Genomic DNA, 15,650 nt, shown 5'->3' on the forward strand with positions numbered 1-15,650 from the left:
AAGGATCTCTCCGGCGCTTCGAGGAGTGGAGACGCGCAGTGTCTCTGTGCGTCTCTTAGAGGAGGAGGTATCAGCTGCCGGCAGGAGGGGAGCAACGAGGAGGAGCGGAAGAAGAGACAGCAAAGACAGACCTGCATCGCAGACGACCATTCCTTCACTGCTGGCGTCCTTTTCCACAGCAAAGCCACCTGCAGAAAAAAAACAAAAAAAAAAAAACGCTCCTTTTTTTTTGCTGCAGATTTGAGTTGTTTTTTCTCTCCAAAGGCTCTCCAATATGTGTCGGATCTAAACATCTCTAGACACATTAGAGGAATATCAGACTCCCCTGGTGGATGTGGACACCTTGAAACTGTGGAACCATGGACAAGATAGTGAATTTATCCGTTTCAGTTCTACTGGTTTTATGGGGATGCGCGCTGGGAGGCTCGCCCAGTGTTCAGATTGGTAGGTATCCATTAGTTCCAACATAACAAAAAAAAAAAACGACTTGGATAAAAAAAGCATTTTTTTGTGCGCAAAATGCAATATGCAAAGTGTAAGCTGATGTTTGCATTTGGGTTTTCAGGAGGACTCTTTCCAAGGGGTGCGGATCAAGAGTACAGCGCATTTCGGATAGGAATGGTTCAGTTTGGCACCTCGGAATTCAGATTGACGCCCCACATTGACAATCTGGAAGTGGCGAACAGTTTTGCTGTAACCAACTGCTGTAAGTGACAAAAAAAAAAATATATATATTTTTTTTATGAAAAACATCATCTTTCATGTCATTTCATAAGATGTTTGTGCCAGTATTGTGCGTTTTTTTTATTATGAGATAAGTGTTGGATGAATGTTGGTTAATCGATGGAGATGGAAATCATCTGAGCTGAGTAGTTGAGGATGAAGGAGGATCGCGTAGGAGGCAGGAGGAAAGTTGGTTTCCACAGTAACAGTCACATCCATCCCATTTTCATTCCTTCAGTTTCAGAGATCAAACAAAAATATCGATCCACACTCCTTTCTTTTCATCCAACTGCCTTTGAAACCGAATGATTTTTTACTAAAGTCAAGATTGTACTTCAATGAATCAACCTGTTTCTTGAACCAAATGTCATTTCTCTGTGACTTCTTTTGCTCAGCCATATTCCATGAAAAAAAGAAAACCTGCACTTGCAACAAATATATTCATTAATTGTTTTTTTTCCTTCATGTTTCGAGAAGAAAAAAAGATAGGATTTGCTGAGATGGACATTTTTTTTTTTTTTTGCAGTGTGCACCCTGCCACGTCTTTTTCTCAGCTCGGAAGGAGCTGTGTGTTCATCCATTGTTGGCTCCTATATGACAGCAAACATACACCGATGCTCAATGAGCGACGCTTTAACATATATTTGAGGATTAAGGATGATTAAGGATTTAACAGCCGAGGCTCCTAAACAATTCAGCTCTTTGGTAACATGTATAGAGGATAATAGATCAAAACCATCACGACTCAAAAGATGTCTCACATCCAACTCCATCACTTCAGAGTTTTCAGTTTGTATCGTGCCTTTCTTTCATCAGAAGATGCTGATTTGTTTTCTTTGAAATAGCAGCAACAAAAGGTTCTGAGGTGGCTCTTTTTTTAATAGCCACAGCTCGAACATTTCATTAGGCGGTTGCCAGGCGACTACTCCTCTCAACAGCCCCTTAAACATAAATCAAACGCTTCTGATTGGTGCGCGCATCTCGTCCAATCGATTTCATTACCATATAAAAGCTTCCTGCTTGGAGAGCATCCAACAGATCTCAGCCAGAGACATGTCGATGTGCAAGATAGAGATATGAATTTTTCTCCTGTTTGAAAACATTTTAAGCCTTCTGAAAAAAAATGTAGCATAATAATTTTTGTGTACTCTGGAAATATTGTTTTCTTATTTAGCCTACTGTTGAAAGCAGCAATTGCATCAGTATGTATTAGCAGCTATTACCTGAGTCTGATTTCTTTAAATGTTTTGATTCTGCACATGCTCCAGAAAGGTCAGAGGGTCAACCTATGCAACAATTCATAAAGTAAACACAAACTACAGCATGCAGCAGTTCCTATTCTTAATTTACGGCACAAATGATGACATATCTTTCCAGAAATTAACTAATCAAATCATGTAGAGTCGGAGTTTTGGGGAAATCAATGAACTACAATACTTCTAAATTTGTTAAAGCTATTATTTTGGCATTTAGAGCATTTAGTGTGCATGCAATTAACTGAAGCTCTTGCACGATGCAGCTGACATTTGGGATATTTCACTCCCACTTCGACAACACAGCTTCGGTTCAGTTATTGTTGGGCTAACATTTAGACAGCAAATTACTAAAACCTCCACCAGTGACCCTGAATGGGGGGAATGAGTGGCTATAGAAAAATGAACAAACGAATGATGTGTGATGTTGAGCCGAGTGAATGACTGTCACGCTAAATATTGAAAAGACTGCTAATAGTCTGAGGGTGTTTTTGACCCTCAACACAGCAGCCAGGCTGAATGCATTTGTTTTTTTCTCTTCTAATCGACTACTTGAGTGGGAGTTAGAAGCAGGAGGGGTGAGGTGTGTGGGGTTGGGGGGGTTGCTTTTAAGCCGGTAGATGGCAGTCTGCCTCACAATCCACCTCCATGTGTAATTATAGGGCATTAACATCCGCCACTTTGCCTTTTGTTAAAATGTACTTTATGAGACAGCACGCAGTGGAGAATAAAAGGAGAAATATTGAAGCTGACGTGGCATATTAAAAGCTAAAACTTCATAACGACAGGTTCTTAAAGGCTCACACACTCCATTACCGAGGAGTTGCTGCTACTGTGGCTGTGTGTAAGGTGTGAGCTTTCACTTTGGATCTAACAAAAGCACATTTGTATTTAATGAAAAGGGAAATGTGAAACTAAATCAGATGTTATTGAAGTGGACTGCAGGAAGTGAGTGACAGATTTGCCCTCATATTGTTGCTTCCTAAAATAGCAAAGCAGCAGATATTTTAAAATTTAATTAATTGTATATTTTATTAATCCAGTCCAGGATAAAGACATTATTTAAGATCATTAAATAAGACTCGGAGCATATGGATGTGTAACCCACAGCCGTATCCCACTCTGGTTGTACTTGGCCTGTGCAGCAGCATACTTCATCAATGCAGTGTGTCGGAGACAGTGGGAGGGAGGATGATACATTCCTCCATCAATAACGGTTCATCTGGACAGGCCTGCATCTGCTGCCAACACCAGGGGAGTCATTGTGACCGTGTGTGTGCATGTAGTGTGTGTGTGTGTGTGCAGTTATATCGGTGTGCCGTCGACCCAGAGCGATAAATTGAAAATATTCTTGTTCAAACTTCCTAGAATAGAATCACCTCTGAGACCCTGTGCGGTTAAATGACTTATGCACCCTAAACACAACACTACTAAGGTATCGACCGATGTAACCCAGTACCAAGTACTTCTCCAGTCAAACGATACTGTACCTGCATTTCATCCTTTTATACCCACATCTAGGCAAAAAAAAGACTATTTATATGGTTTTACTGGAAACCAATCAACACAAGTATTCTTTGATTTAATGCAATGTGTGATTGGCCCACTACCGCAGCAGCTACAACCCATACAATCTGTGGTATGGTGAAGTCAAGCGTGGTATATTTGACAGATTTGGCAGTTGAGCGAGGCCAAGATGCCACCAAAAAGTTCAAACGTAGGGCTATACTACACGCCTGTGGCGTCTGACAAAAATAAATGTACTGATGGTGACATTTGATTTTATGCAACTGAATGCTTCCACTCACATGATGGGTCTGGAATGAAGAAAAGAGGTAAACAAAATGAAGTAGATGAAGTACTCTATTGGTATCGGTATCACTTTAAGGGTTCTGGTTTTGTTCTGGTATTGTATTTTTTGTAATTAATGACAAGGCCCCAGCCATGTTACTGTTTGGTGTTGTATTTTTCAATTTACAAAGGGTTTATAAGCCCTATCTAATAGTATATTAGTGCTTTATAGGTCAGCAATAATCTATTAATAAGGACAGCTTTTTGGTTGCCAGGTTATGATCTATAATACATCAATACAACGCACTTCTAAAGAATCACTTGTTAGAAAGTGGTACTTTCTCATTTTCTTTCTGTGGAAAACCTGCAAATGTAGACATTATGCACAGCCGCATTGAAGATTAAAGCGACAGTCCATCAATTTACACATAGAAGCCAGTTTCCTCATCATGAGGAGTCCAATTGAGCCTGTGAAAACAGTTGTATAGTGTTTTATGTGAGTCTGGAGGGAAGATTAAGAAAATAACTCTTGATGATGTCATCAGGGTTATCTCAGCTTGGCCTGGGGGCATTTAGTTTGGAAAATGAAGAAAGATGTTGGAATTTGCAGGTAGAGTCTAATGAAAGACGCTATGCAGTTGCATTATGGGAAATGTAGGAATGAGTGTTTTAAGAGCTTGACTCATACTACAAGTCAGGATATAGTATCTGCTGTGATTTTGACCATTCTTGTTTTTTAACGTGTCATTAGCTTAGTCCCCAGCTATAAAAGTGCAATACTAAATAGGCGGAGAACAGCTCTAATGGGATTAAATAACCATCAACAGAAAAAAACCGGATTTAGTTTCAGGGGGTGTTGAGCCCACAAGGGGTCACAAGATGAATCTAAAGAGTTGTGAGATAATTATCAGGCCTGAAAGTAAGTCGAACCGTTCTGCTACACAAATTGATGCTTGTTTATCAGACTTTTCTTTAATCTCTCACCTCACATTATTATCCATAATCATTCAGATAAAACAAAAAGGAAAGTCGCTCATCGATTGGACTCTGAACTCATAGTTATGAACCCTCTGACGAGGGGTCACTAGTAGACATTGCTTTGTTGTCGTGGCCCTGGGATTTTTGATAGTCTGTTTCCTGTTTTATTTTGAAAGTTCACTGCTCATGTGTCATGTTTGGTTTCAGTTCCTATCATTGTGAGTTTTCCCTCCTTTTTGATTGTCTGCCCCGCCCTGATCAGTTTCACCTGTCCCTCGCTAGTCCTGCACTCACTCACCTCCTGCTCACCTGTTCTCACTTCCCCCATTAGTCAGTCACTATTTACATCACCTTGGTTCTTTGTTCTTTATCTGACAGCTATTCTTGCCTCCCTTTTTGAATCTGTAAGACTTTTTTGGAGTCTGCATTTGGGTCCTTCCTTTGTCCTGGTCCTTGCATTGTGACATTTTGTATTATGGGGGTCATGGGCATAAATAGTTGGGAACCTCTAAAGTTTGCATGCACATCCAATTATCAGTCCCCAGAATGCAGCGCAGCACTTTTGTCATCCACAGTGCAAAATCTGACACCTTTGCTGACAACTTTTGTGTTACTTGAACAACTGAGGCACAACACCATCCTCACACTGTTTTATAATTGGACAAACCACCTACACAACTCCAGCACAGCATCATTGAAAGGCATTCTGGGTATACATCGCAAATCGTTCAGTTATTTACACCAAAATGGACATCACCAGTTCATAATAATTAGCAGAGAAAACTTATCTATAGTAGGGATGAACTTTTCTTTTAATACATGAAAAGTGTTTATATTACACAGTCCACCCTGCTATGTGCATATGTGTGCGTCTGTGCATTTGCCTGCCAAATTAAACTTTACATTCCGCTATAGCATGCTCACATGCTTTTATTTCTGACTCCCACCTCTTTCAAAGCAAACCTCTCTTACTCCTCTGAGAGCGGCAGCAGTTTGAGGTCACTGACAGCCGGCCGGCGATTTAACACTTCAAAGTTCTAGTTCGTCATGGTTGAATCACGTCATACTGTGATTTCATGCATCTACATGCACATTGCATCTCAGGGACGTACGCATTCAGGGACCTTGCTGCATGATCAAAAGCTTTAACTGACCATATATGCACAGCGGAGCATTGGTTATAGCCAATTTATTGTTCACACTTAATTAAGTGCATTCTCCCTCCATTTCAGGAGGGAGCTGTGAAATATTAAACAGGCCTGGGAGCTGGCCGGTCAGAAAATGAGGCTAAAGAAGCCTCTGTGGATCTTTGCTTGCCCTGAATACAGCCCCCAACCAAGCCCTTATCGCTCTGTCCTCAAAAAACACAAGACTGAGATAGCATCAGTTACAACACGATTCAAAGGCTCTCGGCTGGAAGTCCCCTCCTGTCTCGTATCTAATGACTTTGCTCAGTGAGGAAGGTGGCTCAAAAAGGATTTTGCCCTAAGCTAGGCAGGAAGCAAAGTTGTTTGTCCTCCAGCGACAGTGGCTAGTGCAGCTCAAAATTCACTAAACACACAGACTACATGTTTTAAACCAGAATAAGACCTTAAAATGATGACTTATTTAGTAGATGGACTGTCAAAACAAAGCTTAACTTCAGAGGATCTTACTGGTGGCTTGTGTTTGTTTCCCTCCTGGCTGAGTCACCAGGGTGCTGTTATCCAGAGCTTTCAACTGCTTCTGACAGTTTTCACCAGTGAAACAACTTTATTCAGTTTTCATAGAGTCGACTCAGTAGTCATCACACTATTGGTGTAAGAAAAAATATTGAGTGTAGCGACATAATGTTTTGTGATACTGTACTGATTCTCAAAAACACTTTATCAATTTTTAATTAATAGTTTACATGCAAAGATCAACTCAGTCAATACTTTATTTCATTTGCAAAGAGATGTGTCCTTTCAAAGTCCGATTATGATGTTGGATGGCACAGGGACTGTAAGAAATACAAATGCAGATCAAACTCTTCTGATTGCATAAAAAATATATATATATATATTTTTAACTCAGAATTTATGCATATGGTGGTGTTTTCTTTCCTAAAATTAAATTTAAAAATATCACATTAACGCCTTACTTACAGTATCACAATATATTGCAATATATTCAATTGTAACCTATCATGATACTTATCGATACTTATCATATTGCCAGATGCTGGCCCTACATCACACAACATAACTATGGAACTTCACTGATGAAGATGAAGAGCATGAAATGTGGATTTTCACACTTAGTTTCATCAATTATTTTCTCCATTTGGTTGTTGTTATTTTTGTTGGCATTTAGCATATTTGCACATGAGTATCCAGTTACTATTCATCCTCTGTTCATATCACAATGAAACACAGCCTCTTGGTCATGAACACCAACAGCAGCAGATTAAAATTCAGTACATGACGCACAATTGATGCAATATGGGGTCACCTAATAGGCTTTCATTGCTGAGCGAGCAACAGATAACTGACTTCAGTTACTATAAATTGGGTTTCATTCATTCAATAACAGTGTTAGAGCAACACAGTCTCACAGCAGTTCGTGAAATAGTCACAAAGATTAATGTATTTGATTTGTGTATATAGACACATATTTTCCTTTTTTGTGACGCTCAGCACAACTTTCAACAACAAATTTTCCGTGCAATTTCCAATGACTGTCCGGCAACCCGTGGCGCAAGTGAAAATTTCCGCTCCAGTCTTTTCAAAATAAAACTACTTAGTAAGGTTTAGGAAAAGATCGACTTGGTTAGGCTTAGGCAACAAAACTATTTAGTCACTGGACATGAACACCTGACTCGGGGGGCGAAAGTCCGGTGTTTTTGACCCAACCATTCGAACTCCTCATACATGGCGTTTGCTGCTCTTTATAGTTCCAGGTTCACAATTATGTGGATAACATTGATTTTGTGCTGGCCATCACGGAAAAAAAAAATATTTCGTGTCTATTTTGTGACTACTTTGCAAACTACTGTGTGACTGGGCTGGTTATGCCATACAAACTTCTCTCTTGTCTAAGGTACCAGCACAATGTGTTTCTGCACCAGAGCTACAAGACTTATGTCTTTGAATTTCTTTGGCAGAGATCCAGAGATTGTCTCCTTAGAACACAGATCCTTATCCTAAAAAGATGTAACTGAGGCTTTATCCTTGGCCCTCTATCTAGATGTCCCCTCCCATATCTTTCATTTGTAAAATAAAAACAACTCGTTCATTCTTCTGCAGCCTCTTATCGAGCTCTAAAAGCTTGTACAGCGACAACAGCATGATCAACGGCAGCAGCCATCTGTTTCAGGAAGTGAGTAAGTGAGGTTTCAGAGCAGGGCTGTCGGCGTGGCAAGAGCTAAATCCATCATCAGAGTCAGGCACTGTGTCACGGAGAGGCAGGGTAGCTAGAATGATTATAGATCAGCTGTCATCTACAGCTCATCACTGATATGATGAAGAGCAGCGTCTCCCTCCTTGTTACCCTAAAGCTTGTGGTTGAATGGAGATTCAGTAAAGATGCATAAAAACATGAGCAGATGGTCACAACATTTAAGTCATTTAGGCTTCAGCTTAGGAACTTTTAATTAACAGCAAACCAAGGTTATTCGACAGAAAAAAAATCCATAAAAAACTCAAAAAAATTGAATAAAATCATTTACATATCTATGTTGAATTACAAAAAAATATATATATATTTTTATTTTAATTCATTTTTTTTCAAAGTGTTGTCCAAATCTTACTGTCATTTCATTGCCAAATTATGGAAAAAAATCACCTGAATAATGTTAGGCCAAAAAAAAGAAATCGGCACAAGAACCATTTAATGGAAGTTTTCCAGCGTTTTTTTTATTGCCATCGTTAGCAGACAGATGTTTAATAAAGTTAAACCATAAAAAGTGAGAGAAAAAAAAGTAAAACAGTAAAAAGTGAGAGAAAAAAAAGTAAAACAGTAAAAAGCTCAAATTAGAACACATTAACTTAACTAAAACTAGACAAAGACAATTATTATCTTTTAATTGCCATAGAAATTCTAGCAAGTAAGATTTGTTAACATTTTTACAGAAATAACACAGCTTTTAAAGTGTTTAGCAATTTCACGTTCAAATATTTTGTAGTTGACTTTAAGTTCACTTTACTAAAGAATGAGTCAAATTTCCTTTAATTCAGGGAGTAACCTTTTCTGCTGCACGGGGATGCTCATCAGTATGCATAGAAGAGAACCTGTCCTTCCCATCATTGTGGTGATTAAGATTTGATCCGGTTGCCTTGTCTGGTCTTACAGGGTGTTCTTGTCAAACTTATTAGGATTTGAGTGGGTGTGCGTGTTTTGTGTGTGTGTGTGTGTGTGTGTGTGTGTGTGTGTGTGTGTGTGGAGAGAAAGAGAGAGAGAAAGATAAAGAAATAGGAAATGATGAATGAAAATGACAGGACAGAGCCAGAACAACTTTACGGTGTGATAAGCAGAGTGCAGTGAGCAGACAGACCCTCCTGTGTTGTTCTAATGTTCAGTCTCGCTGAGCATAATGTAGATGTATTGTAAATGTGAGCGCAACTGTCTTTAGGCTGGCTGTGTCCTTTAAAAAGGGCAGGATGACTCAGGCTAAAGGTGATACGATCAGGGAAAAATCTTAGTATCTGTTATTTGACAGCAGTTTACCTCTCATGAAACCCAACAAATAGGATATTAATTTATTAGTACTTCCACAGGGCCTTGTTGAGCATTATACAGTATATAATGGTTTCACCTTATCTAATTAGTAGCATAATTCATCCTGTCTCATTATGTGTAATGTTGACTCACACTAACTGTTCTCTTAACCTTTCGTTAAAGAAAGTGTCACCTACAGTGTCATTCCTACAAACAACGCCAATAAATCAACATGGAGGGCTGATGAATACATTTAATTGAAGGTCTACTCTTTTATTTTCAGCCTTGTCTCTTAACTTTGTCAACTTAATTTAAAGCTTTGATCCACTTGAAACATTTCTGTATGTTGTCAGCGGTGCTGCTAAGTAATGTCTGTTCTGCAGACATTGCTATTGTGCTCTTGTAAGAGCTTGTCCCCTGATGGTTTCTCTACTTAAACAAAAGGACTCATCTGGACTGTAGCCAACATCTCAGCAGCTGTTGGCTTGTCAGATGCATTTTCTACAATTGTATAGAGTTTGCTTCATGCATCAGAAGGTGCAAGCTGTGAAACTGATATAAATGTATAACACTGTCTATGTTCCCTGCTCATACAGAATATAATAAATAAAAAGTAAAACTTAAGGTTTTCTTACATTACATGTGAACATTATGTAATTTTCATTGCATTCTATGGCTGGGAAAATATTTCAATATTATATCTATATCATGATATGAGACTAGATATCGTCTTAGATTCTGGTTATTGTAATACCATAATATGGAATAAGTGTTGTCTTTTCCTGGTTTTAAAGGCTGCATTATAGTACAATAATGTAATTTTCTGAACTTACCAGACTGTTACAGCTGTTCTATTATTTTCCTTTAACCACTTTCATTCATCCACATTACTGATTATTATTTATCAAAAATCTCATTGTCTAAATATATTATGAAAGCACCAAAAGTCAACCCTACGATATCATTGCAATATCGATATCGAGGTATTTGATCAAAAATGTCACTATATATTTAATTTCCATATTGCCCAGTCCTATTGCATTTTACTGGTATTCTCTTTGTGTACCTTGCCTACTTCTATAGTTACTGATTACCTACCTTTCCCAGAATGACTTTCAGCACTCTTCAGTAAACAGAGCTTGAATTCGACTTTGGGTGTGTATTTGGGTGGAAAAAGCAAAAACCTAAAATGTTGTTAAAAATTTATATTAAAAAGAATGTCGCATGCCTTGTGGCTGTTTTGCATTCTGGTCTATTGAGGCTGAACTGTTTTCTGTGTCTTTTACAATCGGTATCTAAAAAATGTCTTATTTTTTATTATGAGGGACCCACAGGAAAATCTGATATTTATCATTCATGTTTCACAACCTCAACTCACTCTGTTATGGTTTTATGTCTTGACAATGACATATGATAGAAATAAAAAGACACAATGTGATAAAAGGAATGTCTCAGTGGGAAGTGAGAATATAACTTTGGAAAGATAAGAAATTCATATCAAGCTATCATCAAACGTCGAGTCTTCACCCTGAAAGCGTTTTGGTCATGCGGTCCTAGGGTTTTTGTTTGTGTTTGTTTCCTGTTTTAGTTTAAAAGTCCTCCTCTTGTGTCCTGATTTACTTCCTACCTTTGTTTGTTTCCCGCCTGTGTGATTGTCTGCCCCGCCCTGATGAGTTTCACCTGTTCCTCTTCATCTCCCTCCTTCCCTTGTGTAAGTCCAGCTCATTCTCATTCACAGGGCGTCAAACACCGATGCTTTGTCACGACAGGTTGGCGTTTGATTCCGCCGCACAAGGCACGCTTTAGCACCGGTATGAGATGCACTGGGCTTTCCATTAACTACAATGTAAAACCATCTCTGGCAACAGTAAACGCTCAGATAAATTGCTGTGGTGACGTATTATAAAAAGCAAAAGAGACACATGGGACAGGCGGGTCCAACACAGGATCCAGGAGACCGCTGTTTGTGTGCTGTAAGTTACGTTTCACTTTCACTTTACAATCAGCTGATCGTTCTTGCCCCTTGTTCACAACGCCAAGTCACATTTTCACTGTACAAATGTAGACATTTTAAGCCCAAATATGTTTTTTCCTAAACCTAACTAAGTCATTTTATTGCCTAATCCATCAAGTGTTTTTGTTAATTAACAACAATAAGCACGTGTTTACTGTAACCGAAATGTAACGCCGAGAGGTCTGACAAAGCGTCAGTATGTGACGAGGTGAGATGAGAACGTGTTGGTATGTCCTTTGTCTTTTCTCAGTTCGTCTTCCTCGTCTTCATTGCTGCACGGAGTTTTGTTTATCTGTATCTGCCTGCTGTTCCTGCCAGCTTTTTGGACTCTCGGCTTGTAAGCCTTTTTGCTTTATTAAAAGTATTTTCTTTGTATCAGACCGCCTGAGTCTGCATTTGGGTCCTTCCTGCCTGCGCTGCTCCCTGCACGACAACAGTTTTATGTTTCATGTTTAAGTCTCTGTGTGATCTGCCTGCAGGACACATCTCCCCTTGGTGATAATAAAGTTGAAAAAGCTTCCAATGCAGAGAACTGTTTATTATCATCACAGACGAGTGAAGTTTTGAGTGTTCACAGGGAGAGTTGACTTGGTTGCCAGCCATCTTGCCCCCCCCCATAGTGCGTGACTCTCAGATGATGTTTGTCCCCATTAAAGGAACCCTGGGTGTTTCACCATGTGAAGGTCTGTAAGGCCACCGTCCGTGGGCACTTTCTTTGATCGGCCCCGTCTCATGGATCAGTCAGGGATGGATTCAGTGGAATGTACAGGGAGTTCACGGATTGGAAACAGGACAGTTGTCTGGTTTTTAGGCTGGCTATGCAGCAGATGTTTCATTGTGTCTTTGTACCAGGAAGGTTTGTGCGGGGGTGTTCTTCTGCTCTTCTGTGTTTATGTTTTCTTGTGTAGTTTTGGTCTATTACTGTGCTGCTCTAAAAGGAAAGAGAACAGTCCGTTCCCAACTTCTTAAAGCATTTCAAAATCAGACAAGGAAACAATAATAGCAAAGGTGGCAGAAAAGAGTCAAACACCACCAAACCTTTTCCAAGACTGAGATTACAACAGCTGCAGGTTAAAAGTACAAAAGTATGCCCTTGATCTTGGCAAATCCTTGCTGTGCATTAACAACTGAATCAGAATAACATTGAGTCTCTTTGTATAGAAGGAGTTTTCATTTGCACCAACAGTGGCATCACCATTGTGTTATTGATGTTATTGATGTTATTGATGGCGACAGTGACAACGGTCTGAGACAAAACACAGATAGAGCCACAGACTTTGAACTGTAAACTTAATTTGCGTTTTAGCTGATGTCTCCTTCTTATCTACAAGCAGACAGACGCTTTAATTTGACTGGTCATTTTTTTAAATTATGGTCTTTATTTTTCATGCAACAAAATACTGTCTGTCCTTGGCTCATAAGCTACATTTACCGGCGACAGTGTCTCGTTGTCCCTGTCAGCTCAGCTGTCAATCACAGACATAAACTGTACTGGCTCGCCCACTCAGAGGCTTGGAGGTTAAATGCTGGAGGCTTTCTTTTTATCAAAATAGCAATAACTGAAAAATATGAACAACAAAATAACAAACAAACAACGTTTTTTCTCACTTATCTCTGGTGGTACAGTATCTAGCCATGCAAACGTTTTTTGGTTTTATTTACCTACTTTATATCTATAAAAAACGGTGATGGCGTACTTATATTATTTGTACATTTCAATGCTGGAAGCACCAAATTAAATCATATTCACCATAAATTCTAAATCATCTGCATGGCTAGATACCGCTACAGTTAAGTGCAAAACATATGTTTGTTTTTTTTATAATGTAGGTGAACTGACCTTTTAATGGGGCATTTAATAGGTTAGTTCTTTCTCGTTGCGGACCTCCATTGGTAGTAGTAGTAGAAGTAGTCAACAGAAATGGCAACAATGCTAATAGGAAAGCATTCAATCTTCAGGTTTTGAGCAAATTAATCAATCACAAAACAATATGATACAGCGCCTATAGCATATATTGAAAACCATAATGTCTAACTGGATCTAGTGTGCTCCTCAGCGTCATCTAAAGTCAAATAACCAAAAAATAAAACCAATTCAAAGAGGGATCAACCATAAGGACAGACGAGTATTTATTAGGTGCTCAGACAAAGCCATTAAATGGACAATGACATGGATGGTTAGAAGGAGATAAGAAAACAAATAGGAGTGAAATATGACGAGGCACAGACAGACAGGACTTTGGCCGGTGGCGGGCCAAACTAGGTCAGCATCGTGTCCACTGGCAGGTGAGATCATTGTGTGCAAAAGGTGTCTGAGAGAGAGGGCAAACAAACAGACACATACAGACACACTCGCAGAGCACATATATTCAGCCACGTACACATTCAGGCAGCAGACAGGATGAGTGTTGTGTTGCAGCAGGCAAGAGGTGACTCCAGACTGACTCCCAACTGTCATCTCCTATTTTGACACAGTGAAACTAGAGTTAGATAAGAGACTGTTGGTCATGAAGTAGACAAGAGTAAGGTTGCTCATGGACAGGTGGGCTCTGAGTTTGGAACATGATGGGTTTGGACCTACAGTATGATGTAACATATTTTTTAGATAATCCTGAAACTGCCATTTAGTCCAGGTTTAGTCTTATTTTCTTGGAGTTATTTTTTTCTATGATTATTATTTAGTTATATATTGCTTTTCATATCTGTCTGAGACTTTTTTATTATTATTATTTTATTCAAAATTGTAATCAGTTAAATTTATTTCATTTGATTGTTTTAATCACAACTGGGGGGATATCCGTGATAAGCCTGTTAGGCTTTTGGCCTCCCTTGCATATTCTATTATTGTTTATATATGTTGATGTGCTGTTAAATAAATAAAGTCCAACACAAACATTTCAAAATGAAACAAGATGAAAAAAACAGCCCTCGCATCTCTTAGCAGCTCCACGTCTCCCCTGCTGTGATAAAACAGCAGGAGAAACACTGGGAAAAGAGGGCAGCTGCATAAATTATCGGACATTTTCTGATTTCACCATTTTCTGGCCAGATAGAAAAAAAGAATAATAACATTACATCCAATAAAATACATCCAAATGCTGACCTTTTATTTTCTCTATAGCTCTGCCTCATGGGAATTCAGATAATGTACACAGGGATATTCAGATTTGTATCATGTTGTTTCTACTTGTAACTCGATCAAATTTAAGGCACTTTTACAAATGCAGTTTATGATCATTGTCAGAAAAAGAAAGGTAAATAACTACTAACTCTATCTAACATTCTGCCTTTGAACTATTAGCACCCAACATGACACAGTTCATTGTTTTGTTTGTCAGGTTTGACCAAGTCCAATGTGAATATGGTGTGAAATAGCTTATCAGTATTTTAGATATAATAGTATTTCGGGAAAGTTCGATGCTATTGTGATGACACTGTTTACCATGAAAATTTTGGCCACAATAATTGTAAAATGAAATATTGAGTCAGGCCCGAACCAAATGTAGTCTGAACCAAATGTCATGGTGATCTTGCCAATACCGTAGCTGTCGAGACATTTCATGTCAACCCTCATTGTAGCGCTAGAGGAAAAGTGAAAGATCATCAAAGTCATTAAGATTCATCATCTGTGAAACTATGAACGTCTGTATATAATTGTGTGGCAATCAGTCTAGTAGATGTTGTGATATTTCATAGGATAAGTGAAACCTTTGACCTGCTGGTGGCCTTAGTCAGAGGATCACCAGAGTCAGTGGGCTTCATCCTGACAGTCCACTATGGCTGCACCTAACGATTATTTTTTTAACGATTAATCTAACAACTATTTTTTCAATTAGTCGATTAATCTAACGACTAATTCATCAATTATTCGAAATATTTTTTTTATAAATAAGTAAATAAATATCAAAAACTTGACTCATTATTATTTCAATACTTTATTCAAATATCTTCTCTTATAAACATATACATAAAACAAGAATAGTATTATGGCATTATTTAACAACGAAAAATATCCCAGTCTTTACTGGTAATCTTTTTTCAGGCCAACATAAAATTTCTCCAAAATAAAATTAAAATAAGAGCTTGCATTGTAAATTCATGTAAAAGGAATAAAGTGCAATGTTGTTTTTGTGGAAAAAGTCCACTCTGCTTTGTCTCGTCCTGAAAAAGAGACACAGAAAGCATTAGAATAATGATAATAGTGGCACATTTTA

At 38.6% G+C, this 15,650-nt stretch overlaps 1 protein-coding gene across 6 annotated transcripts in view; it reads left to right on the forward strand.

The window, feature by feature from the left end:
• The window catches only part of gria2b (glutamate receptor, ionotropic, AMPA 2b), a 58,716-nt gene continuing 43,066 nt past the window's right edge, over positions 1-15,650 (forward strand). For 2 of the 6 annotated variants that reach the window (XM_037780131.1, XM_037780130.1), the window contains exons 1-2: positions 1-444; positions 566-706. In XM_037780131.1, coding sequence (XP_037636059.1) covers positions 360-444; positions 566-706 — 226 coding nt within the window. In that variant the 5' untranslated portion in view covers positions 1-359. The remainder of the gene's footprint in view (positions 445-565; positions 707-15,650) is intronic. The other 4 variants (XR_005208171.1, XM_037780132.1, XM_037780128.1 and 1 more) reach the window with 3 other exon arrangements.

Source organism: Sebastes umbrosus, chromosome 9 (genome assembly GCF_015220745.1).
Source record: "Sebastes umbrosus isolate fSebUmb1 chromosome 9, fSebUmb1.pri, whole genome shotgun sequence".
Classification (NCBI taxonomy): Eukaryota; Metazoa; Chordata; class Actinopteri; order Perciformes; family Sebastidae; genus Sebastes; species Sebastes umbrosus.